Source organism: Haemaphysalis longicornis, unplaced genomic scaffold (genome assembly GCF_048455015.1).
Source record: "Haemaphysalis longicornis isolate Haplotype H1 unplaced genomic scaffold, Haemaphysalis longicornis Haplotype H1 scaffold_7, whole genome shotgun sequence".
NCBI lineage: Eukaryota > Metazoa > Arthropoda > Arachnida > Ixodida > Ixodidae > Haemaphysalis > Haemaphysalis longicornis.
The window spans coordinates 37,471,164-37,497,010 of NW_027526422.1; the positions used below are offsets into that span (position 1 = coordinate 37,471,164).

Genomic DNA, 25,847 nt, shown 5'->3' on the forward strand with positions numbered 1-25,847 from the left:
CCCACAGCCACAAGCATACAAGGCTGCTTCCAATTCAGTTCAGAAAATAGGAGGGAGCATAGAGTAAAGAATAATCCAGGAGAAAGCGCTAGTAAATAGTGAAGCGGCAACGGCTAAAGGGCTATGCCTGTTCGCATGTATTCCTGAGCAATATACAAAAGAAGTATTTTGGGTGCGCCCTTGTTCACGTGCTCCCTACAAGAGAAGGCAGCAGCAGTCCCGGCGCTGAGCTTAAATTATCTCAATTACCCAACAATGTCTCGTTATTTTCGATACCGGCAGTTGTAGCTTAGAGCTTTGGCATGCGAAGTAAGCACGCTGGTTGGTACAAAACGAGAAATGCATAGTCAAATACTGCTGAGGCTACGTGAAAAACACATAGGTGGCACTGGCTAATCTCCAAAACGGAACACACATCTACGTAAACATCTATGAATACCAAAAAGAGAATGCAGGAAAATTTGCAGGGAATTCTTCAAAAACCGGTGGGGAAAAAATGCTAGAAATATGTAATTTCTAAACCTAGAAATGGGAATTTTTCTCGCCAATACGGGACATCACTGTTTGTATCTACGAAAAAAATACCCTGCAACTACTTCGTGTTGATCCAAATATCCCCCCCCCCCCCACTCTGCAAATAAAATAAAGCAGTGCTGCACGACAAGACACACCTACTGAGACTTGCAGACAGCAAACATAATCTCCCTTGCCACTAGTGCCAGCGATACGCCTGTTATCTACTCCCATTTGACATGACACGCCCGGGGCATCTAACCTTTGGAATGGCAAGCGCACTCGCAATAAGATAAAATGACAAAGGTCCACCTGAACAGTTAAACTTTCGTTTTTGCTCCTGACAAAAAGCAGGAAGACTGCAATGACTGCTGTTGATGGCGCATGCATCCCAGCGCAGCGTGCAGTGTGGTGAAGCTGCATTTAGGGTCAAAGTTTGTGCGCACTGCATGCTCCCCCCCAAGTTCACTAGTACCAAGTCCCGTGAAACCACACCGCCACTTGAGCACCAGGAAATTGTGACGAGTGACTCGGAGTGTCAGTCCTTCAGGAAGTCTGCTGGAGCGCACCACGTTGTAAATGACAGCTCAATGAATGAGTCTCTACTGCTCCCCGCGCAATACGAGACTAGCATTGCACGTCATCTCACAGCTGCCTCACATTTTGCAGCACCACTTAGGAGCAGTTTCAGCCCAATACATACTGCCTTTTGGAGCAGGATGGTGCACGAAAATAGGATTGGTGCAGTGCGGCGCAAACGGCACAGCGCTTCCACCCGCCACTGACGAACTATGCTTCAGATGTTCGCATCAAGTGTTCAGCTGAAAGTGTTCTCACTCCCACACCATGGTGCTGTACTCAGATTATGACGTAGCGTATCCCAAAATTTATTCAGGTAGTACTTTCAGTGGCATTCATTCACCACCAGCACCCTCTCCATCAAATGCTGCTATGCCAAGAAAGGTATGCTACTCAGAACACACTTATTTTTAAGAAAAACAAACGAACGATGGGGACAGCACGAGGGCAAACTAACAACTGATTTATTAGAAGTGAAAAAATTTTTGCTTGGGCATCAAAACATTTATAAATGGTTACAAAGTTCAACTGGAAAGGTGGGGAGGGGGAAATGAAAGTGCATTTTTTGATAAAAACGGGTGCTAAACAACGTAATCTGTTCAATGGCTCTTTATCCTTGCTTATATAACTGAGCTACAGCGTAATCTGCGCTTGATGCGTTAGTTTACCACACCTTCGTGCTATGAACTGGTCTTTATGAAATCTATTTCAGGCGGGGCAAGCACGACTGAGCACGAGCTCCCGCATTCGGTCTGCTGTATTGATATGTGGCCCCGCCTGAAGTACTAGATGTATAACCAGATTACAAGTTTATTTCGTTTCAGCATTTCAAGCAGCTTAGATGACTATTTGTTGTATAGCGCTCCTGCAGTAAGCGTCCCCCAAATTTCCACAATATCTCACGTCTAGCTATTGCATTTCTTAGACGGAAAAGCATTCGCAGATGTGAGGTAGTGCTGCTGACCGCTGTGCTTGTTCACCCAGCGCAAAAAAAGCGCTTCTTGCATCTGTTGCGACCGGGCGGGGGCACCCGATCCGAGCTCCGTGGCCTCCGACATACGAGTGGTAGCGTGTATGATGCGAGCAGCCAGCCGCTGTTGCAGCCGTGAAGAAGTCCAGAAGCTGTAGGCTAACGTAACTGTTTACTTCATAGTGAGAGGTGAGCCGAAGCCAAAGAACAATGCCCCGACGGGCGAGGTTACAATACAGGACTCGAGCAGAGCGACAACATCGATTCGCTGCTCTAACAGGAATGGTTTACAACGCTTGGGAGCTCTATTTATACCCAAAAGCAACAACGGTCAAACGCAACAGGCTGGAACACGCACAAACGTCACAGACACACGCAACACTCTTTCCAGAGTTCGTAAGCCGTTCATAGCCTCGGGCACGTTGAGTCGGAGAGAGGGGAGAGAGGAGGACTCCGTTGCGATCGACGGGGCCTCGGTGTCCTTGAAGAGCGTGGAGACGAGCCACGCCGCCAGCCGCCGAAGTTTTGCCGAGAGCAAAGCGTCTGACGCGGCTTTGTCGCAACTTGCCACCGACATGATTGCGCCTGTTTGCGAAGGCGCACGAGTGGCTTCGCCGCACAGCCGAGGAGTGATGCGGGGAAGTACTGCGGCGCTGGCCCATTCGTAACAGCTTCTCCGCCGGGGGTCCGAGATCCCGATGGATAAGGGTCTGCAACCGTTGTCCGGAGGGATGCTGTCGAAGTGAAGTGTTCGGCAGACGCTCGACTCCAGGCCTTGGCTGTACGACACCGTGCTGGAGCTTCACCGGGGCGGGTCACTGGACGAGTAGTGGCTCCCCAAGAACATCTCTGGCTTGGTCAGGCAAGCAACAGAACAACACAGGAAGACACAACCGCATCGCCGGCAAGTGCGAAGACAAATCAACACTGAAGATCTACCAGGCTTTTAGTTGCGATAAAATACGCTAATAACTAACTACTCTAGTTATATTTTTGCCCAGCAGTACTTTAGACAAGTGAACAAACCTGAAAGGTGACATTTCGCGTGATTGGAAATGTCACACACCAAAGAAACGTAATCGTAAAGGGCGAAACCTGTTCCAGGAAAAACAATGAAATTGAGAAAGTCAGGCGTCTACAAGCTACTTCTCGCGCTGAGAGCTGCGATTCGAGCTCTCATCATTGCTCCGAGTTTTCCCCTTCTTGTATCGCACTTTAGGTGCACCCGTTCTCTGAACGCTGCTGCGACCGCGTGAAAGGACACCGGTCGTCTTGTTCGACAAAGGTCGAGCGCGCGGAGGAGCGAACGAGATTTTCCAGCGCTCGAACGTAAGGCGCGCACTCCTTCCTGGAGGCGGCGTTCCCTTGGCGCGATGCGAGCTCATGGCCTTGCCCCTCGGCGTGCTCGCATTAAAACATGCGCCACAAGTACGCGCGGAAGTTTTCCCTCTATCCTTCTTGCTCGCCTTTTCGCAAACGCGTTCGGCAAGCAAACGCCGGAACGCGTTTGCGTTCTCTTCTCTAGGCTGGTCGGTTCCCGACTTCGGCTCAGCCACAGGCGCCACCGAAATCTCAACTAGCTTAGCCCATATTGGCCTATCGTCGGGAACATCAGCTGGGAGTAACAAGGGCACGACGTGCTCTTTAGACACCTCGTAACGTCCAACAGATCCTATCTCGGCGTCCCTCGCCTTTTCCGCAACACCCTCAGTAAGCGAACACCGAAGGGTGTTTTCGTTCTGTTCTGCGGCTGTCAAGGCTACACTAGATCCAAGCTGCCCTGTCTCAAAAGACGGCTCAGCCGCCCGCGACACCTGAATCTCTACGAGCTCGGCTGGCTGTTGCTCGAGGTCAGCTACCTGAGCTGGTGGCAGGACGGAATCGGCTTGCTCAGTGGCGAGATCGTCATGACTCCCAGCTGAGCTGTGCAAACCGCTCACTGCTTCGACTGCAGGCTTTGCCACCACGTCGCTCGTTTCTGCACTACCGTACGAAAGAACAACCTCCGTTTCGGCGGACTCGTGTTGCCTTTCGGTAGCCTCATCGTTTACGCATTCCTGCGAAACGTCGCTATCTCGCGAAATGTTCACGTTCACGTCGGCAGCCGTTCCCAAGGCCTGCCGCAAATTTGGACCGTCCGAACACTCCGCCGAGATCTCCAAAACAAGCGTCGCCGACACATTATCGTACTCAGTGGACACGCACTGCCCTCTGCCGCCTCTGCTGACAGTCTGACTCTGAGCTAATGCGCCTTCGTTATCTCTCTCAGCAACCTTGTCGCGCTGCTCGGCTGCAACCGTCACCTCTGACTCGCGCTCCCGAGCGTCTGCTACTGGCAGCGCTGACATGGTGGTGCTTTCCTCAACAACGAGGTCTTTTTCGAGCAACAATTCTAACTCTGGGTTTCTCAACTTCGCTTCTTCCCGCAAGAGTTGAATCGTGTGCTCTAGTTCCTTACTCTCCCGTTGGAGTCTCTCTCGCTCGAGCCTCCTCCTTTCCCATCGGATTTGCTTGAGCTCGAGGTCGTACCATCGCATCTTTTCCTCGTGCTGTCGCTCTTTTTCCTCGCGTTCCTGCTGTCGTATCTGCCTCTCGAGCTCCTCTACTCGCTCTCTTTCCTCGCGTTCCTGCTCTCCTTTCTGCCTCTCGAGCGCCTGTTCTCGCTTTTTCTCCTCGCGTTCCTCACGCTGGCGCTCAGCCTCTGCAGCCTGACGTTTAGCCTCTGCCTCGGTGGCCTGACGTTTCGCGGTCTCCCTGCCATTGATCAGCTCAATGCATTCCGACAGCTCCTCGTCATCAGCCCCGACAGCGAGTATAGCCTGTATCAGCTCTGGCTTTCTCAGCGCGTCCGTAACATCCAAGCGCAACTCTTTTGCAAGCTCCAACAACTGCGGTTTTTTCAACGCTTTCAAATTCATGGCCGGTCCAGAGTACTGCTTTCCCACTGCTCCAAAAATGTTTTGCGCGAATAACCCACGCGACAAAAACACACGCCCTACCAGCTATCCTCAGAAGCCTGGTAAAACTCAGTGAAGAAAAGTCCCGCACTCACCCTTGAGCGCCGTGAATTCTGCGAAGTCCGAAGCCGCCTTGACGTCCGTGGTGTTGGGTCTCGCACCGCTGGCTTCAGGTGTTACGAAGTTGCCATCCCACCGCTGCCAACCAGTTGTTGCGACCGTGAAGGCCCACTGCAGCCGGGAAGATGTCCAGAGCTGATAGGCGAACGTAACTGTTTACTTCATAGCGAGAGGTGAGCCGAAGCCAAAGAACAATGCCCCGACGGGCGAGGTTACAATACAGGACTCGAGCAGAGCGACAACATCGATTCGCTGCTCTAACAGGAATGGTTTACAACGCTTGGGCAGCTCTATTTATACCCAAAAGCGACAACGGTCAAACGCAACAGGCTGGAACACGCACAAACGTCACAGACACACGCAACACTCTTTCCAGAGTTCGTAAGCCGTTCATAGCCTCGGGCACGTTGAGTCCGAGAGAGGGGAGAGAGGAGGACTCCGTTGCGATCGACGGGGCCTCGGTGTCCTTGAAGAGCGTGGAGACGAGCCACGCCGCCAGCCGCCGAAGTTTTGCCGAGAGCAAAGCGTCTGACGCGGCTTTGTCGCAACTTGCCACCGACATGATTGCGCCTGTTTGCGAAGGCGCACGAGTGGCTTCGCCGCACAGCCGAGGAGTGATGCGGGGAAGTACTGCGGCGTTGGCCCATTCGTAACACATCCTAGTTTTGTGCTTTACGGTAAAAGTTTCAGTTGATTTTATTTCCTTAGTACCTGTATTAACTTGGCTGACTCTTTTCCCGCCTTCAATTGGCCTTAGGTCTTCCTACTAGCGTACCAGTCAGTGAAGCGCCGCATTTGCGCTTGTGCAGCGCTTGTGTGGAGCGACCTGGACCTTGAGCTTGATACAGTGTACAAACTAACAAAGGAACGACAGGCATATTTTTCCATTCACAAACCTGTCATGGCTTAGTTTCAACTGAGCGAACGAATTGCGATGACCCATCGGTGGCTGGCAGACTAAACGCTGGGCCGACTGACTCTGTCGGAAGGTCGCCGAGCCGTGCAGTAGCGCAGTCAAGCCAAGTAATTTTTTCCTGACGTCACACGAAAATGCCACAGAAGAGAGGAGGACAGCCTTTTCAAATTGATTTTTCAACTAAATAAATTCGCGTAAACGCACCCAGAGTGGTCAAAACATGGCCTAGAGACTCCGGACTACAATTTGGACTAGTAATCCCACAATGTTTACAAATCCCTTCAGTGTCCCTTTAAGAAGAAAAAAAAAAGTGCGAATAACGAGGACACAGCACTCATGTTTTGTTTCTTCTACTCGTCCCCATTATTTGCACTGTGTTCTTTCCTACAATTCCTTATCAGCTTTTTTTCTTTCTGTTGTAGTAACACTCCTCCCTGCCTTATCGCTAGTTTAAGTGACAGTTAAAACCTGCCCCAGCAGTATGCAGTACATTTTGGGCCCTTCCAGTAACTCAAACTTCAGATGGGATAAGTGGATTTTCACGGCCTCCAATTATTAGCTCAACCTCGCAAGTCCGGGGGGGCAACTGCAACAGTTCAACATTTTCTGGCCTCAGCAACCATACGGTAGGGACAAGGTCAAGGCTCAAGGTTGTCTACTGCTCCCACCAACCAACACGGCGGCAGGGGCAGGGCAGAGGGGGCGAGGAGAGGCCTACCTCAAGGTCTTCCACCCTGAGGATGAGCAGCTCGCCCTTGTTTTGGGCCAGCGTGCGCTCCCGCTCCTGCTCCCCGAGCACCTGGTTCAGACGGTTGCGTTCCACGTCCACCAGGCCTGCACGCAGCAGCCAATGAGGGGACGCACTGATCAGGGAACGCACACCATGCGGCGCACATACTGCACTCGATCCATCATCAAATGGGATCACCGCAGAACGCTCCTTACTCGGGCAAGTGTTTGCCTTTGTGTGCAAGATTCCAGGCTTCAACAGACCCTTCCAGGGATGGCCTAACTCAACTGCACCGGGTCCGTTTTATTTTCTTTCTCTTTTTAGCATACCACATTGAAAGATCTTTAGTGACCACAAGGTCAGACATAGCTCGAAGACTCTACATCACACACACACACGCACACAAAAAGGTCCATTATGTTGAAGAACAAGATCAGAAAACATGGTGCTGCAGGAGAATGAAAAGTGTACAATGTGTCATCTTCACGCACATATCCATACCTACAAGTCCAATTTCTAGCACTGACGGAACCTTCCTAAAACTGCCTCCTAAGTATTAGAACTTGCTAGATTTGCTGGGCAGCAGTATAGCACTATAGTGCCTATCCAATGTGCAGAAAGAGTTGATGCTGGCTTTTCTAGTTCACTGGCTCTGTATTTTTTTAAGCATTGCCAGACAACCACTAAGCTTTTGTCAGCAGTCATCAGGCACCAAACAAGGCTTTCATTTTGTGAAGTGTGTGTATGTTTTTCAAGCCCCCTTACCCCTTGCCCTGCAATACCTTCCTGTCTCCTTTGGCATGCTACATTCTGGAGGCAGGTAATTTGTTAGCCCACCAAGCCATTTTTTAAAGTGCAGAGCACTTTGGAAGCTCGCCTTGTTGTCGTAGCTCGCTGTAATGCTCGATGACAAGCAACTGCCGGAATCAGGCAGTGCAGTGAGATAACTAACCCAAGTAGAGCCCGGCGTGCCATCGTAGGGCGTCCTGGAGAGGCTTCGAAAACCAAGCGGTTTAAAAATAGTCATAACCGTTCGAAACTTGCAAACCGCTGGCATTGACATACATCTCCCTGTTGTTTAACGTAAATAAAACTGCAGGTACATATGAGGCAAAATATACGTGATTAACCACCCATGCTCGTGTTCATTTAGTTCGGAACGCTCTTTGGGTTGGTTTTTACGATAGTAAGCGAAAAAAAAGTGGCAGTGTGATGCTGGCACGTGCGAGAGGAAAAGCAAGCACAAGGAGAACAAAACAACCGCTGGCGCTGTTTCAGGCAGAGGGTGCGCAGGCACTGCGAAGGCAGGAAATTAGAATTTCATTGGGTGGCAGCAGTGAGTGGATAACAGTGCTACAGCCCATTATGGCGAACGAGTGTTCTGCACTTCTGACAGCCTTCACGTTGAGTGGAACGGCTTTTCTTTTGGGGGGGGGGGGGAAGCATGCGAACATCCCGTTACTACCCACAGAAGTTGCACACCACTTCCATGGCCAGCATATACCTATAGAAGCAAAAGCTTTGCCAGTTTGCTAGCCGCAAGGTTCGAGTGCACTGTCCACATGCTGTTGCCTGTCTTGCTCAGTGGTCTGAACAAAGATGCTGGGTGACATATCACACACAGAGAGCAGCTCAGGGCATCTACACCACTATCCTCTATAGATACATGTACATCTGCAGCAATTTTCGCCCTTTCACTCTCCCTGCCTACCCCTGCTCCCCACAAGCAGAAACTAACCCACTGAAATTGTAAACAGGAAGGGAAGTATGCACACAATATGGGGGCTTTAGCACTAACGTGAGCAAGTGTATGCCCTGATATCAGGCGATGGCTTCTTTAAGGCTGAAGACCTACGTAAGTAGCAAATTGATGAACTCAAGTGATGCAGGAGTGAAGATGTCAGCGATTTTGGCATCTTTGAGTGGTAAAACGCTCACCACTGAAAGGCCTTTTCTCGTTTGCACTGGCGGGGCAGCGCATCAGCACAGTAGAGGGCAGTTTTTGTTTAAACTGGCCCAACTTTTTTCACACTCAGCTCAAAGCTCAGTTGGTGCTTCACTGTAATAAAAATATGCATCCGGACGACCTACAAAACGGCGGAAACAATATGCTTGTTTTTCCTGCAAAAACCAAATAGTTGTTTAAAAAGTAAGCTCACTACTTCCCAAAAATAACTGCAATTGTAATGCAATTATTTTAAAGGCCAGTAATCTGTAATGCAATGTAATTACTTTTTAATAATTATGAGGAACTCAATTACAAGTGTAACTTATTCCCTTTTCGAATGTAATTACATCACCCATGCCGAAATCTCCTATCTGTTGGCATTCTGTTTCTCATATTTTGCCTTTGTATCGGCAGTAGTTTAGTCTTGATGTCTGGGAATCAAACCCACAAGCCGGCATGTCGCAGCATAGAGGCCTCCACAGGCTGCTGTTTTATTGCTCAGGGGTTGCGCCTGACGCTGGCAGCAGGCGGGCAGCCCGGCGTGATACAGGGCTACGACAGGCTGTTAGAGCTCAGCCCACTACGACAGGCTAACAGCCTAACCTGGCCCAGATCGCATTTTCACGCTGTTTATAGTGACCCACTAAAAGTTCCACCCTTAATTTTTTTGTGCCACTCATTGACCTTTGAATTTCCTTCATTTATGTTCTGCTGGAAAAATGTACTGTACTTTTGATCATAACCCCACTGTATCCCCCCCTATGTAATGCCCATTCGGGCCTTTAGTTTATGTAAATAAATAAATAAAAATAAAAAAAAGTAGTCATACCTTTACAATGAAAAAATGCTTCCACTAGAAAAGTTGCCCTCGTAAGACAGACGCACACATACAACAAGCTCACCATCTGTTGCCCTAGTTTTGCACCATCTGTTTTGCAGTGCTTTGCTTGAATCGCTGCACTCTTACAATGCCATGTGACAGCAGCATCCCACCTGGCCGTCATCAAGGCTGAAACTTCCTTTGTGGTAGAATTTACAAGACGGCTCTGAACATCCTGCTGCAAAAACCACCCGAAAAAAAAAAAAAAAAGAAGATTGTTTGGACACCAACCCACTCAACCCTCCAGGGCAACATGATCGCCCACGACATCGTTTGACATCTATTCCGCCAGGCGACACGAGGGCCTTGGTTAGAGACTGCGCATCCTTTGGTTATGTATCAAGAGATAATGGAGTAAGTACCAAAGAATGATCTATCCTCCCACTCATGAATCTCTAACCAAAGGGCAGGAGCACTGCCTTCGGCTCCTCCAAACAAATACCTTTCCTCATCTGACCCAACTCTACTTGCTTCATCCAACGCAGTACTTCCCGCTGAGCAAATTTTGTGCTGCCCTGGACACCCTGTACCACATGGTACGGGAGTGTTAAACCCCAAAATTCAAAGAATCGTGCACTCTTCCCGTGAGCAGTGGGAGAAGGAGCTGTCCAGCTCCGGTCTCGATTCCGAGCTTAGGCTGGTAGAAAGGGCCGTGGCGGCAGGGATCTCCCATGGGGTCCTGGACTTAGGACCCCACACCACATTACAATGCTCTTAATAAGGTTTATTCTCTATCTCCCTCAAGGGCAGATACCACAAACCAAGCACCTCATTTCTTTCTTGGAGCCCTGTGCTGTGCGCTGCAAGAATCTTGGGCTCAAGTTGGGCTCGGCCAACCCGAGAAAATAGACCTGCCAACCCAAACCTGACCGAAGATCTGCCAGGCTGCCCGAGCCCAAGCCTTTGGCTACACCCCCTTAAAGGGACACTGAAGTGAATTTGTCAAGCTCCCGTTTTTGCTTGCACTGCGTAGACTGGCTCAAATTAGCACACTTTTCATCGTTTATCCGGTTGACAAATCGGTAATTATTTTACAAAGCGCGAAAGAAGAAAAACTACCATGCGCGGTTTGCGGCGGCCGCACCAACTGAGGCTGTGACGTTGAGAGGAGGGGCGCCGTGATTGGACGATGCCCAAGGTTAGCAATCACACAAGTTTCGGTTTCGGTTTCGGTTCTGTAAAACATAACCAATGGCGTTTTTGGATGGGCATTCTCAATATCTCAGTAATCATCGTACCGCGCTTCTGCCACATTGTCGGCTGTAAAATGCACAAGATAAGCCTCCCAGGACGGCTTGTAGTCGCAGCATTCACTAGCCGAGACCTACGCAGTGTATGAACGCCCTCCGCGTACCCGCAGACGCCCAAATGTCATGCGCTTTTCCCCCATATTTCAAGCTTGCCTCCCTCATGCCTGTATCGTAAAAAGCGTGTTCGCACCAGGCCAAGGGTCTGTTCATTCTGGCCTGTGCCCACTGCCTGCATGCAGTCGGTGCTTATGGCAACAGCATGCCAACGAGAACTCACTAGCGCGCCAGTGCCAGCCTGCGCGCGTTTTGTGAACTAGTTCGTGTAGCCATGAACGTTGCGGCCCAAAAAAAGGTGAACTCAATATAGAAAACATCGGCGGAAAACAAAAAAGTTAACTTACAAAAAAAAAAAAGCTCGTACCCGCGGGGATTCGAACTCGTGACTTGCAAAACATTTGCGGTGACATACCTGGCGCCCCAGACCCCTGAGCCACGAAGCGGGACGCGAAAGCCTTGCTAATATAGGGTATATATTGTACAACTGGTTTATACTTTTATTTAGTTTTGGCATTTCAAGCAGCTTAGGTGACTATTTGTTGTACTGCGATCGTGCAGTAAGCGTCGCCCGAGTTTCCACAGTAGCTCACGTCTAGCAATTGCATTTCGTAGACGGAAAAGCGTTCGCAGATGCGTAGTCGTGCTGCTGACCGCTGTGCTTGTTCGCCCAGCGCAAAAAAGTGCTTTCCGCGCCCTAGTTTTACGCTGTACGGTAAAAATATCAGTTGATTTTATTTCCTTAGTACCTATATTGACTTCGCTGACTCTTCTCCCGCCTTCAAGAGGCCTTATATTATCCTACTGGCGTACCAGTCAGCGAAGCGTCGCATGTGCGCTTGTGCAGCGCTTGTGTGAAGCGACCTTGACTTGGAGCTAGATACAGTGTACAAACAAACCAAGTAAAGAAAGGCACATTCTTCCATTCACAAACGTGTCCTGGCTTCGTTTCAACGAAGTGAACGAATTGCGACCAAGCAATTTTTTTTTAACCTCCTTGATTGCGACGACCCGCCGGCGGCCGGCGGACGAAACGCTGGGCCGACTGACTCTGTCGGCCGGGGAGCCGTGCAGTAGCGCAGCCGTGGCGCAGCCAATTGCCAGCTCATCCCTCCTGACGTCACACGCAAACGCCACAGAAAATGGGCGAGCGTAAAGAGAGGAGGACAGCATTTTCGAATTAATTAGTTTTTCTACTAAATAAAATCGCGTAAATGCGCCTAGAGTGCTCGAAACACGGCCTGGGGACTCCGGACTACAATTTGCGCTAGTAATCCCGCAATGTTTACTAATCACTTCAGTGTCTCTTTAATCCTATGCATGGCCGACGATGGTGACGGCACACTCACTGTCAAGCACGCGCTGTATCCTCCAGGCTCGTAGCAAAATGACCAGAGCCCCTGCCTGCCGGCCCTTGTCAGGCGACACCTCCGAGGCTACGTCCAGACCGAAGGCGGTGGCCACTATCACTGCATCCAGCACCTGCATGCATACAATGGGTCAGGGCCTGTCGTCCCACTTGGTGCACAGGCACCAGTGACTTGCAGCTCCACGGTGCAATATGAGGTTGTTTTTCTCCTTCCTAATAAGAACTACTACTTTCGTCTCGTGCAATGAAGAAGTTGGGAGCAGTCAAACCGCCGCGGCTGCTGACATTGTGGGCACTGCAACAGATAGGGTTAATTGAAGTGCAGGCCCCTGGAAGCGCCTTAGACAGCTTACAGCATGGAAGCCAGGATATCTGACAAACAAAGCCATCTATCACTACACCACACCCATGCCTATTGCTTGTCTGGGCCCCTGCCTCTCACACCCCGGCTTTTATACACACCAGTACACATCGGAGAAGGACAGTGTGAGTTTCCGAGCAACCTCTGTGATTTTCTCTTCTTGGGAACGGGGTTTATGTATGAATGCCAAACTCATAAAGCACTATACCTTGCACCCCAAGCTTCCGAGGTTTACCGATCAAAAGAAAAATTATTCATAAAATATACTCAAATGATGTTCTTGATTTTATATCTGGTTGCATAGTTATGGGCCCTGCCATTTGCCCACAATAAAGCAGTCTACTCACCTCATTTCTATCGATAACGACTCAGAGACAGCTGTACAGATCGGAGATTGCAATGTCATTCCCTTATAGACTATGATGCATGTATTTAATGACATCCCACAGCGAATCGCAAGGGCTTCCACTAATACTTATAGAACACTGCACTAAATTGACATTGATGAAGATGAAGGACAGTGGAACATAAGATGCATACATACAAAAGCGCAAGACAGATGTACACATGCAAGATGCACACATGCTTTCGTATGTGTGCATCTTATGTTTTGCCGTCGTTCGTCTTCGTCAATGTCATATTAGCGCAGTGTTCTATAAGTGTAATGTACCAACAAGCCCAGAAGCAAGCTCTCATTGGCTTCCACTACCTGCATCTAGTCACAGGGGTTGCTTAGGCTATGTTAATATGATAACTACCTTGGACATGTTTTCAGTGCTGATTCAAACCACAAGAAAGAAATCAAATGTAGAATTATTATGAGCTGGGACGCATTCAGTGACCACACTCCAGTAGTCAACAGTAGGGCAACTTCTGTCACTAAACAGGATGGTACTATTATGTAGAAAGCCGCTCCTTCAGCCTAGATAAAGAAATATAGACATTAGGACCTCGATAAACTGACACACAAGTGGAATACAGCTGGGTTTGTAATAAGGCAATGAAGAAAAAATACCGTATTTGCACATATATAACGCAAATTTTTTTCCCGCAATTTGTGCCTCCAAAACGGACCTCACATTATATTCGGGCTCGAACATAGCGCGAGTTTTTTTTCTTGCCTTTCTTCAAATACCTTAGTCCTTGGCACGTGCCTCATACTATTATATGCCTGGAATGTGAGCCGCGAACCCGATGCTCTACCCTCGAATTTTTGTTTCTGAGAGCTCGCTGACCTCGGCGTAAACTTTGGTGCTGGCTTCTCCCGAGAATGCCATTGGCTACTTTGGTAGTGGTCACATGACCAGGCGGTCTGGTCCAGAGGCGAGAGGTAACGCACACGTGGCGCAGCACTGGCTCCTCATTGTGCTTTGTTTTGTTTGTACTTGCTTCTGCCTTCTGAGCTGCTGCAATGAACAGGCGAAATCAGTACACCGCCGCATTTAATTAAGAAACGGGCAATCCTGCTGACCAAAGAGCAGGAAAATTCAAGTGCAGCGCAGCATCTCGGATTAAGCAAGGCAACCATTCGAGGCTGGAGGAAGTGTCGTGATCACATCTTTTAAGCCGCACTGACCTGGAAAGCGTTCCATGAACCCAAGAATGGCTGCTACCATAAACTTGAGAATGACCTGGCAGAATTCACCCTCGAACGTCGAGACCAGCTTTTGCCAGTAAACTCTGAGCTAGTGCAACTCAAAGCCAGAGAGCTTGCACGTGAGACCGGTGAACCTCGTGACAACTTTGCATTACTTCGCGTTGTAATCGCAATACAGTAAAACCTCGTTACAAGAGATACTGCTACAAGAGACACTTGGTTATAAGAGACATTTGAATGAAAGCGGTTCGGTTGGTTTTTCTATGTTCGCCATGTTAGCAACATCGCATACAAGAGACCTTGGTTACAAGAGACACGTTTTTTGGTTCCCTTGAGTGTCTCTTATAATGAGGTTTTACTGTATATATTTTTTTCATTTTCAGAAAGACCAAAAGTGCCTCTCACGCATTATATTTGAGGTCGTGTTTGTTATGTGCAAATACGGTACTCTTAATTCGAACTCAAAATTTCCGACAACGCAGTGCAGACAAAACCGAGAAAAGACTTGAAAACACAACTAGTTTGTCAAGTGCAGCGCCATTGCCCTATGTATCACTCTCCACTTTCCAATGCTGGTGGTTTCCAGTTTTCTTGCACACTCTGCACACTGCACCCACATGTTGGCTTGCAGTCGCGGTGTTTGTGCTCAGGTAGGCTTGAACCTTGAAGCCTTGTTTAAGTGTTGAATGCAACATTTTGTGAACGCTTTCACATATAAGGCTTTGAATGGTTTCTGCAGAGCTTGTCGAGTATGGTTGGCATGATTAAAAAAAAAAATATTGCAACAGCTAAAACATGCAAACATAAAGTAGTTTTCACTAACCAATAAATTGGCATTTTAAATGTATTATACTACATGGAAAATAAGTAAAGGACTAACAGTGTTTTTTTTTTAATTTCAGTAGCATTTGGAGGAAAAAAACAGCCAATGCTTACTTTTGCGCATACGGTTCGTGCCCATAATGTACTGTTCTCCTTTTCACCCAGGTTTGGAATCGCGCAATGCTGAACCGATTCTCTCTCTACACTTGTACTCTAAACTCCCAACAAACAAAACACATTTTCCCGGTGCCTTGAGGTTCCAGTTTAATGAGAAAAGGTGGATGAATTACTTGAGATGGCTCATGATCCCTAAAGGTTTCAGCTTGAATGTATAAAATGCTCAGTTGTCAGTGCTAGTCCAAACCATGAGAAAGAAATCTGGTGTAGAATCGGTACGGGCTAAGGTGCATTCAGCAGCCACTCTCAATTAAGTAACAACCAGTATGCTACCTCCGTCACTAAAAAGAATGGCACATGGAAACTTACTAAATATGTCGGAAGGAAACCTAGGCCAGCCCAATGAGCCACAGAAATAGGAATGATTGCAGTACAACTAATGGAGAGGGAAACGGGCGTCTTGGATTAGGGCACGAACTTGTGTGGGAGGCATCATAGCTCAAAGAAGTGCAGTTTGGCTGGCAAACCATCAGGGTTGCGGAATGGCTACCAAGAGACTGAACTAGAAGTAGGGGAAGGCAGATAACTCGATGGAGGGATGAGACACGGAAATGCTGGGGAAAAGGACGTATTTGGACAGGGCAGAACGTGAGCAGATGAAAGTCTGTCTTGCTGTGGACATAAAAAGGCTGATGATGAAGACTTAAGTCTCACACAAGGTCTATTTGCCTTCTGAGCAAGAACCCTGCCACAAAGAACCCTGCCACAAAGTTTATTTTGACGTCAAGCTGGCAGGCTATCCTCCGGGGTGGCCTTAGCCGAGGCCCACTTTGCTCACCCACCCCTCAGTGTCACTGATTTCAGCTAATAAGTGCAGAGGTGTTCTTCCCGAATGTTCCCTGTTTTGTCCAATGTGCATGTTGTGACTGCCACAGAACACCACGTATATCACAGAGGAAACTGAAGCGGTCATGAACTGCAAGGCAGCATTAAAGTGGTGCCACCTATGTTACAGTATCTGAATTCCATGCCGTAAACCACCTATAGAAACTGCGAAAGAGCCACTGTGCCTGTAATACCCCTGTCACACGGCAAATCTAATGTCATTCAAATTGAATGACATTAGCTGTAAATGACATTCGGCTTGGCCGTGCGGGTCTACACCGCGGAACAAATGTCATTTGATTGTGATAGCGGTGACGATTAGCGAGCTCGCAAAACCGCAAAATTACATTTCAAGCTCATCTAGAATGTTTTCACACGTAATATTTTTTTTTTTTTTAGACGTAACAGAGGAATATTTTTAAAATAAAAACAAGAAAACCACCGATTTAGGTGACATCAGTAGACATCACAAGCTGAAACAAGTCTACGAAAAATCTGGATTAGGGTAGCGCGCGCACTGGGGACGAGATTTTCTTTTTTGTTAGTACCATATTTACCCGATTCTAACGTGCCCCCGATTCTAACGCGCACCCGATTTTCCTGGAAAAAAAAACGGAAAACTTGCACCGCCGATTCTAACACGCACGGGACTTTGTGACCCAGACAAACGAATGCGAGAGAAACGGGCGATTTATTTCCCGAAGTAATCTCATTCATCTCACTCCTCGTCGCTGTCCGTTGACCACAACATCTCGTCCTCGGTGCCTTCAAGCGCATTTGGGATGCCACACCTCTGAACGAACGTTCAACCATGGTCGATGGGATCGTGGCCCACGCCTCGCACGCCCGTTCCGAGAGCTTCTCCAGAGGTGCACGCTTCAGCCAACCGCTCGTTTTGAACATGTGGGAGCCGCTGCTGCCATTGCTGTTATCAAGCGCGCAAGTCAAACGATTTGACGATTTTTGTGAACGCCGATAGAAAAGCCTAGACGCCTAGGCTTGCTGCGTCTGGAATATCGTTGCTAAAAGCTTTGGCGCCATCTTGAGATGGCGATGGCAATGGGTGGGACGAAATTTCCGATGTTTCGGCAGTTTCGGTTTTGTATCCGATTCTAACGCGCATGTAATTTTTCAGCCTATTTTATCGGAAAAAAAGTGCGCGTTAGAATCGGGTAAATACGGTACTTGCTGGTCTTTCTTTACTAGAACAACAATACAAAAAAGAAAATACAAGTTTACTGACAGTTTTAGAAACAGTATTCTTTGGTTTGTTACTGAATTTTCCTGTCTAGGGACGCGCTACTGCTGTCGAGGCTACTCATTTGGCCACTAACTGAGGTCCGGGACCTCAGTTAGCCGCTAAATTTCATTCGCCTCAAATGTCATTCGGTATTCTCGTGTAGCGCCGAACTAATGACATTTAGAGTGAATGACATTTGCTGTAAATGTCATTAGATCTGCCGTGTGATACGGGTATAAACCTGCGTTGCTCCACCACGCACCCCAATTCCCCCACTGTGATCCTAAGGTCTTACATAAAGTTCCTAGTGTCACGACTCCAGCTCTTCATCTACAAAGAGCACTGGAATTTCTGATGCCCTTCAAAATAAGGGTGCGTTATGAGGAGCACCATAATGTAAATGTACAGGCCGGGCGGGCCCATGCGGGGTCTGAACAAAATGGAGATACCATAACTGATAGTGAAAAGGGTAAGGCTGCAACCACTGCACAGTTCTCAGTTTCCAGGCACAACACAAGATGCTCACCTCAGACCCATGAGTGAAGAACCTAGACCTCCCAGAAGCTGCTCTCAGAAAAACCTGCAGTGCAAAATAAACACATTACAAACAGCCATTAGCACTTTTCAAGTGGTATGAAAACCACAGATACAGCTGCATTTCACAGAAACAATGAGGACATTAATAACACACCATTGTCAAATAATCAAGAAGGGTCCCTGCACACAGCTCAATTACCAGGCCCAAGACTTATCACTTGCTGTCGGGCAGAAGTTTAGCATGCTCATCACATTTAGATAGTTTGCCATTGTAAGATTGGATACAATAGTTGCATACTTTTTTTCCCCTAAATGATCATGAGTCACTCACAATTCACTAGGTATTATTGCTTCCCTCAATGTTGTTACTGCATACAATCGTAATTTTTAGTTCACTCCAAACACAAGGTCTGAGTATGTATGAGCAAAACAGCAAAGAAGTGGTTTAGTCAGAAAAATTTTGCAATGCGACACATAATGCAGAGCTGCTAGAATCTGGCAGCACAGACGCAAAGTCCTCACGCCTTCTCAATTTATCTTGAATGCTGCCATTAATGATGCCATCCCTAAGCCCGTGGACAGTAAGCTATGAAGTTTAGCCCACTTATAACAGCAGCAGTTATAATGTACACTTGATTACTATGAAGGCCACACCACGAGTAAAACTGTACCAGGATATTAATAGCAAGGGAAGTCCACTTACACCAAACTTCACCTACGACAAGCAAATGCTGTGTGACCTTTAAACTTTGCCGTATGTGGGCTTGCCTGTCAAAAACCGCTGCATTTAGCATCTACGAAAGTTTTCTCTCGAGCTTAGAGGCCTTGTGCTTACCTCGAGCATGAAGAGGCTCAGTGTTGCTAAGGTCAACGACCCAAGCAGAGCCACAAAGGCCTTCAGCTTGGCAACAGTCAGGTAGGCACCATGGGGCGCACTGCCGCCGTCACCAACAGCGCTCAGGTTGAGCGAGCAATTGTGCAGCATCAACTGCAGCTCCGTGTCTGGAAAGCAAAAAGAAGGGACACACAAAAAAAGCCCAAAACCTCTTTCTAGACAGTTTAAATGGCAGTGCAGCAGTCTTATTTCATGAGCTTGGTTGCTCAAATGCGTAAAAGAAGCCCAGATCAGAAGACGAATTCATGAGTTAATTAACTGAATGTGAACAGCATGGGAGTTCGCTTCTAACAAGAGATAGGTGGGCTTGACAAGACATGATGGCAAGCACATTGACAATTCTAATTAAAAATCTAAATAAATGGTAGCACAGACAGCTCACACAATAAACTAAATGACTGAAGTGCTCTGGCTGCAACGTAACGCGCTTCTTTGTATTTCAGACAAATGCCGACACTTACAGTTGAAGCTGTGCAAGGTTGAAAAATAAGGTTCACAAAAAGCTGGCAATTTTCATTTCATTTTTCATTTATTTGTTCCTTAAGGGCCCGAAGGCATTACATAAGGGCCAATAAAAGCAATAAAAGTAATTGAAGGGCCAATAAAAGCAAATTTTTCAGCTCTAGCTCGAAACTTATATTGAGCAGTATATATTACGCAACATCAATGACTGCGTGAAATACTAGCATAGTTTGTCAAGTCAGTAAGCTTTTTGCTTTTAATTTACATGACAAACCAAGTGATGGCCAGACACCACAGGCATGTGCAACATCCCCCCTTTCTGATCCTGTCTTTGTTGCTAACTTGTAGCAGGTGATAGCTTTGCTGTCTGAGCAATTACTTTTGCGCATAGGTAAGATTATGAAAACAGCAGTCCATTCTGCATCCCTTCTGGCAGTTCAACTTGGCAGTCATGGCCTGTGGAAAGTCGCTTCTCCCAAAAATTCTACTCATGATAGCAAGGTAAACTGAGTTCAGAAGCTCTCAATACTGAGCATGGACACTTTTGTTAGCCTAACAATACATTTAAGAGCATTATTTAGGTTGACAAGCCCTTTCAAATCAACCAGCTCCTTTCGATTGTCCCTCTACACCAGAAGTCAGCAACTTATGGCTTGCGGGGCACTTTATGCGGCCCTCAGCATGACGTCAGAACTCCCTCCCTTTGTCACTTCCTAACTGAAGGCCAACATGGCAGTTTTGACCTTAAATGAGGTTAAACAGGGACAGAGAACGATTGCTTCCAGTTTGCATTGTCCCCCATCTTCACACTCAGCCAGCTAACGTCACCAATTCCTTTCTTTGCACAGGCCCAAAAAGAAAGATCAAACAAAAAAGAAAAAACTTCAAAATAAACATGATAGTTATGCCATGTTTGTACCGTTTTTGCCAATTTACTGGATTTTTTCTCTTTGCAAAGCCTCCCTCCACCCACCGAATTTGCTGTGTGAACCCCGCTGTGTCGGCTGCTTGGACTCGGTCCTTCGCCTCAAACGGTAGCCGACCTCAGCACTACACGGTTTGGTCCATCCACAATCCTACAAGCTGCGAAAATGCTACATTGTCATGGAGCAAAACCCTCCAGGATGTGCCTCAGTGTCACAGCAGGAGTCAAGCGGAAAGTAAATGTTATGTTATATAAAGATAGCACCCAACGCCATCTCCCTGGCTCTTGGACACTCGCCGCTAGCCAAAGATTTAAAGTCTGCCTTGACTTCACTAACCAAAAATTTGCTGGCTTCACAGATTTATAACAAGTATCGTTTGGTTTTCATGACCTACTTCCAAGCTTTTACTAACTGCGCATGATTATTTGGCTAAACAGTATCAATGCATTTTCAACCTGAGCCATTTTTTCCCTAACCCCCTAGCGGAGTTACTTTGAGCAGAAGACATCGCAAGTAGGGCCGGTGAGCAGTGCAATTTTGACCCTGCTCTTCATCGACTTTATCAGGAGAGGCGACTAAATGACCCAACTTTAACGTTAGCGACAACCAAGATTGTGCATACCTTCAGTTATGGTTGTGAAAAAATGCTCGCATTATGACCATGATGAATGAGTGATTTTTCCTCGGATCACAGTGAAAGGTCATTAATTCACAACTCATGAATTCGAAATTTTGAACGATTCAAAGTGGTCCACGTAGTTCAGTCCACCCACTGCACATGGGAGACTATGCGAAAACAATTCGTTATTTGTGTAAAAAGTTGGCTAATCCTAACGTAACTCAAACCACATGCTTCGAAGCGCCATAGTAGAAAAGCCGTACTGGGAACTTCGACAGCTGCACGACACATGGCATGATCGCTGCTTGCTTTGAGCTTGTGTTTGCAAGCTGAGTGAAGTGTTCATGAGGAATATACACGAATACGAGTCAGTAAAGGAGAAAATTGCAGCAATTTTGTGTGAAATGGACAAAGGAAAGGCCAGCAAATTTAAATCACAGAGACGTACGGTATCCTACGGAGAACATTGTCAATGTACACCTGCAACAGGTAGACTATCCAGGGTGCACGCGAAGCTGAAGATTTTTACCAGTGATTAAAAAGGACTACGATCAGCTAGGCACCCTGAACTTGAGACCAACCACTCTGGTAATGTGGAGTATGGATTAAAAATACGACAAATGAAAACGTCCCACAGAGTGGACTCACTACTATGGCAAAGGCGACAAATTTCGCCAAGCACTTGTACGTCCAAGGATTCGTTGCCTCCAAGGGCTGGCTTCAGCAAGAAACATAGCCTTGCCTTCCAGGAGCTGTCCATCAATGTGACGGAAGTTAGTTGTATGCATTTTAGTGGCGCCAGGGTGTCTGCAGCCAAAGAATGCCAGGCAGGCAAAGTAAGCAGACAGGGAAATGTGCGTTGTGAAGTGGTGCTCTGCAGCAGTGCTTACACTCTTAGCAATTGGAAACACACATAAGGCTTCAATGCCTGTGTGCCTTATAGCCTGCAATATAGCCATGGAACAAGAATGTATATAGGGGGCAAAAGACCCACAGCAGCGAGGGCAGGCGAGCACCCAAACAATGTCACAATGAAAACCAAAACCAATGCAGATTACAAAGCTTCACAGCTGCGACGGCGAACCAAATGATAGCGGCCAATTCATTTTGTTGTTGCGCAGCAAAATGCCAATTGACGCAGCTCTGGAGTTTCTTCTCCAGCAACATATGCCACTACTAACTTAACCTGTGCCAAGTACTACTGACGTTATCTGGCCACTGTAATAAGCAAAATTTCCCCTTCTGTTTTGTTGGTACTCCATGAATACAGCTAACTGCAGGCATCCAAGTCACAAATTTAAGAGTTTTCTCAACCTTATTTACAAATGTGTGTCTGTATACTGGCCACATGCTTAAGATTTCATCCACCTTTTGGAACAACAAAATCAGGACAAAAATAAAAAGTATAAGTAAAAAAAGAATAAAAAACAATAATTCAAAAGTGACTACAGTTAAAACATATTGCAACCAACCAAGGTGAAGATATGCAAACACGGAAACACAAAATAAAATGAAAACAAACCCATGGAAGCAGCAAAGTGGCCCACAAAGCAAACGCCACAAGCTCTGCGCTGTGCCGATCAAACTGGTCGTTCCATGTCAACTGCAACATAAAAGTTCAACATACACTTACGTGTACATCACCGGTTTTCACTATGTATGTGAAATTAAACAGTCCCGAACTACAACTAAAGGCAACTCTAACTACTCCAAAAGCAACTCCGGTAAACCTGGTGAGTTCAGGAGACGTCACGTTGTCAGGCAGATAAATTGATTCTCACCAAAAAACACTGTAGAGATACACCTCATGGCACAACATACTTTAGAGAAGAGAAACAAACCTCCCGAGCTTTTTGTGTGATATCTCAACAAAAAGAGGTGGAGCTATGCTAAATAATCCTTTCAATCAGGCAAGAGTATTAAATAGTGCTTACCGTACTTGTGCTGTTACAGCATCTCCGTTAAGTTCTTTAAAAGGCCATCAGAAGGATCCTTGCCTGTATTGGTTTGTCATATTACCATTCAGAAGACATAAAAAAGGAGTTCGACTTATGAGTTTCACAAGTCGAAGTCGCACCTGGGAGGTGCGCCGCAGGGACAGGCTACGGATTCAGATCTCCGGGAGTTTTTAATTTGCTCTGATATCTCAGCGCACAGCCAATTCATTTCTCATCTCCATTAGAAAACATACCACCATGGCTAGCATACCAACATAACCCACGATTCCATGCTCAGCAGCACAACGGCTTATCCAGTGAGCCACCATGGCAGGTATTTTTGGTAGGTTACATCCCATTTCTTTGTTACTCATGCTGGGGCCTAGTGTACATACTCTGTGCAAACTGGAGGTCGGTGAGAAGCTCCAGGAGGATTGCAAGCGCAGTGACGACGGACAGCACAATGATGGAAACATTGCACAGGCGGCCATTCAAGGTGATCCACAGACGTTCACAGCCACTGCACAGCATGAAACAAGTGCAGGCATTAAAGCCGACCCTTGAAGCAAACAAATGTCTTTTTAAAAAACTCACACAACATGACCATGCTTTATTTAAACCTGTTAAGAGGCCTCAATCTCATGCTATGTCAGCCATGCGTCCAACTAAAATGGCAGGATTAACTGATATACAGCTACAGGAGCACAAACTTCACGTCCTGCTTTTACAAAAGCTGCTCACTGTAAAAGGACTCCCGAACATGCTTTACTGACTCCTACTGCGAAAGTGCTACACTATTAATTACAAGAAAATTAAAAATTTAGAGGTTGTGTAACTTGTAGGAATAAGATTAGAATCACAGAGTGTAAAACACAGTTTACGTACCTTTGGGTGCTTTCACTTTGACTGCTAGAAGCTTCAAAATCCCAAAACAGAGGTTCAGAGTTCCTCATTAATTCTTCTTTGCTAGAACGTAAAATCAAAACAGAGAGGGAGAGAAAGAGAGAGAGAAAGATTATTGCCAAACCTTCACGAAAACAGCCATGTCTAAAGATCAAAATTCAATATGGGTGTGGGCACGGCGCGTAGGCGATGGCTCCGCGGGCGTAAACAGAATAAAATCATAAATTAATTGTATCTAGGGAGTTTGGGCGGCTCGTGTTGTACCCTACACGATTGACGCTTTTTGTGCTTCCGGGAGTAATCTCAAAAGTGGCTACATGCGATCCAAATGAAGAAATGTCACAATCGCCTCGGGTCGCTCCGCCGGCTCCGACGCCCACGCACTGTCTGATGGCTCACATATGCGGCGCGTCAACCCCATTTAAGGAATAAATTCGTCTAAGACGTACCTTACATAACTAAAGGCGCGGTACGTTAGTGAGGTAACATTTTAACATCGACAAAAGCGATCATTACAGCATTCAGAAGGTTTGTAATGCAGTGGAAAGTGACGCAAGCGTTGGGAGTCGCAAGGCGGAAAACAATCCTGCTGTCACCAAAGTCTAGACGAGAAGACGACCGTGACAAGGCTGGGCACATACCTGATCGAAGGCGCCATTCAGGCGGCCTCTGAAACAGCGTCTGCTGCATATATCCGAGCCCCAGCACGTGCAATCATCGCCAGAAGTTCGTGATTCCGTTCGCTTCAGTTACTTGAGCGGTCAACTTCAAAGCGCACCACCGCCATGCCCGTCCCACGCACGCGCAAATAGGCCGGCCAACACTGGAGTCGCGTCGTTGCGGCGTTGCCATAACAACATTGAGCGTCACTGTATTGAGGTTCCGGTTTCGTTTTCAGAGCTTGGCGTCTTGCGAAGTGTAGTATATCAAATTTCGTATTCACCTCACCAAACGTTCAATATTATCTGGTTTGTTTTGCCTCCAGATTTTAGGGACGAAGCACCTTAGGGGCTCGGGCTATCGGCGTCTTCTGTCAGCGCCGTCGTGTCATGTCACCAAGGTAAATCAAGTTGTCAAACGATAGTAAAAAAAAAAGTGTAATGGATAAAGCCGGTTCAAAATAAACTAAAGTAATTTAAAATAGAGGAATAATCAGGATTTAATTGCATTAATGACAGAAATTTGTTAAATTTAGCATGTATGTATGTATTTATTGTTCATTGTAAAAGGAAGATCCACCAACAGGCGTTAATTGTGTCGCCCAGGGGGCAGACACCGGAACGCCTGCTGGTGTAGAGGGGGGGGGGGGGGGTGATAGGGAGGAAAGAATACATAGGAATAGGAGGATAGGAATTAGCATTACAGAGAAACACTGCAGATATAGACAACACGTGAAACTACAGAGGACAATGTTTAACACACATGTATAAGGGGACACACACACACACGCACACAGAGAAGCTGCTTCAGCAGCAGCACTCCACTACAATCTGGGCAGTTAGGCGGAATTGCAGTGGAGTGCACTGTGCAGCCCCGAGGCCCCCAGGTATGTACCCAGGGCCTCGAGCACTTGGTCCCGCTCCGTAGCACTGCCCGGGGGCCAAAGCAGCTCCTAAAGTGGCCGCACTCCTTGAAGCATGACCAGCAGCTCTGCCCTCCCTGCCGCAAACTTGGGGCACTCATAGAGTACGTGCGGCAGGGACTGCACGGGCGCCCGGCAGTGAGTGCAGGCGCGGCTGGCCACCCGCACCAGTCGGTGCTTCCTCTCCGCCGCCCACGCGTACCTCCAGAGTAGCACATATTCGCAGTGCGGAATTGGTCAACCAAATAATTCGCGTTCCGCCATCGTCGTCGTTAGACGGACGGGTGCATGGTTTTTCATTGTGGGATCATCTGGTCGCTCACCCGCGCCCACCTCTATAAGTGTCTTGCCAGGCTTGCCTCCTGTATATGTTCTTCCTTCGTGGTCTGACGTTATTTGTATACTGCGTCAATTAAAACTGTTCTCATCCTTGCACTTCGAAAAAAAAAAAAAAAACTAGCAGTGGCTTAGCTCGGCTATGCCAGGGTAGCGTGAGCTAGGGTTCAGCTGGTTATTCTTAGCTTTCCTGGTTGTCTAGGATTAGCTTGATTGTCATGCTTAGTGCTGCTTCAGTGACACATGCACGGTACACGCATTATGTGACACATGTATATTTATCAAGCGGCTCCGGCGCAACGTCACCAATCGCCCCAGAGCTAAGCTGGTTCTACAGGCGCA

At 47.3% G+C, this 25,847-nt stretch overlaps 1 protein-coding gene across 3 annotated transcripts in view; it reads right to left on the minus strand.

Annotated features, from left to right (window-relative positions):
• Positions 1–24,384, minus strand: part of LOC144145251 (uncharacterized) — a 61,606-nt gene extending 37,222 nt beyond the window's left edge. For 2 of the 3 annotated variants that reach the window (XM_077676790.1, XM_077676788.1), the window contains exons 1-7: positions 24,229–24,384; positions 23,570–23,650; positions 23,080–23,204; positions 18,681–18,847; positions 17,835–17,888; positions 12,267–12,399; positions 6,774–6,889 (exon numbers count right to left, since the gene is read on the minus strand). In XM_077676790.1, coding sequence (XP_077532916.1) covers positions 6,774–6,889; positions 12,267–12,399; positions 17,835–17,888; positions 18,681–18,847; positions 23,080–23,204; positions 23,570–23,650; positions 24,229–24,245 — 693 coding nt within the window. In that variant the 5' untranslated portion in view covers positions 24,246–24,384. Of the gene's footprint in view, positions 1–6,773; positions 6,890–12,266; positions 12,400–17,834; positions 17,889–18,680; positions 18,848–22,269; positions 22,351–23,079; positions 23,207–23,569; positions 23,651–24,228 lie in introns of those variants that run through there. The other variant, XM_077676791.1, reaches the window with a different exon arrangement.
• Positions 24,385–25,847: the final 1,463 nt, after the last annotated feature.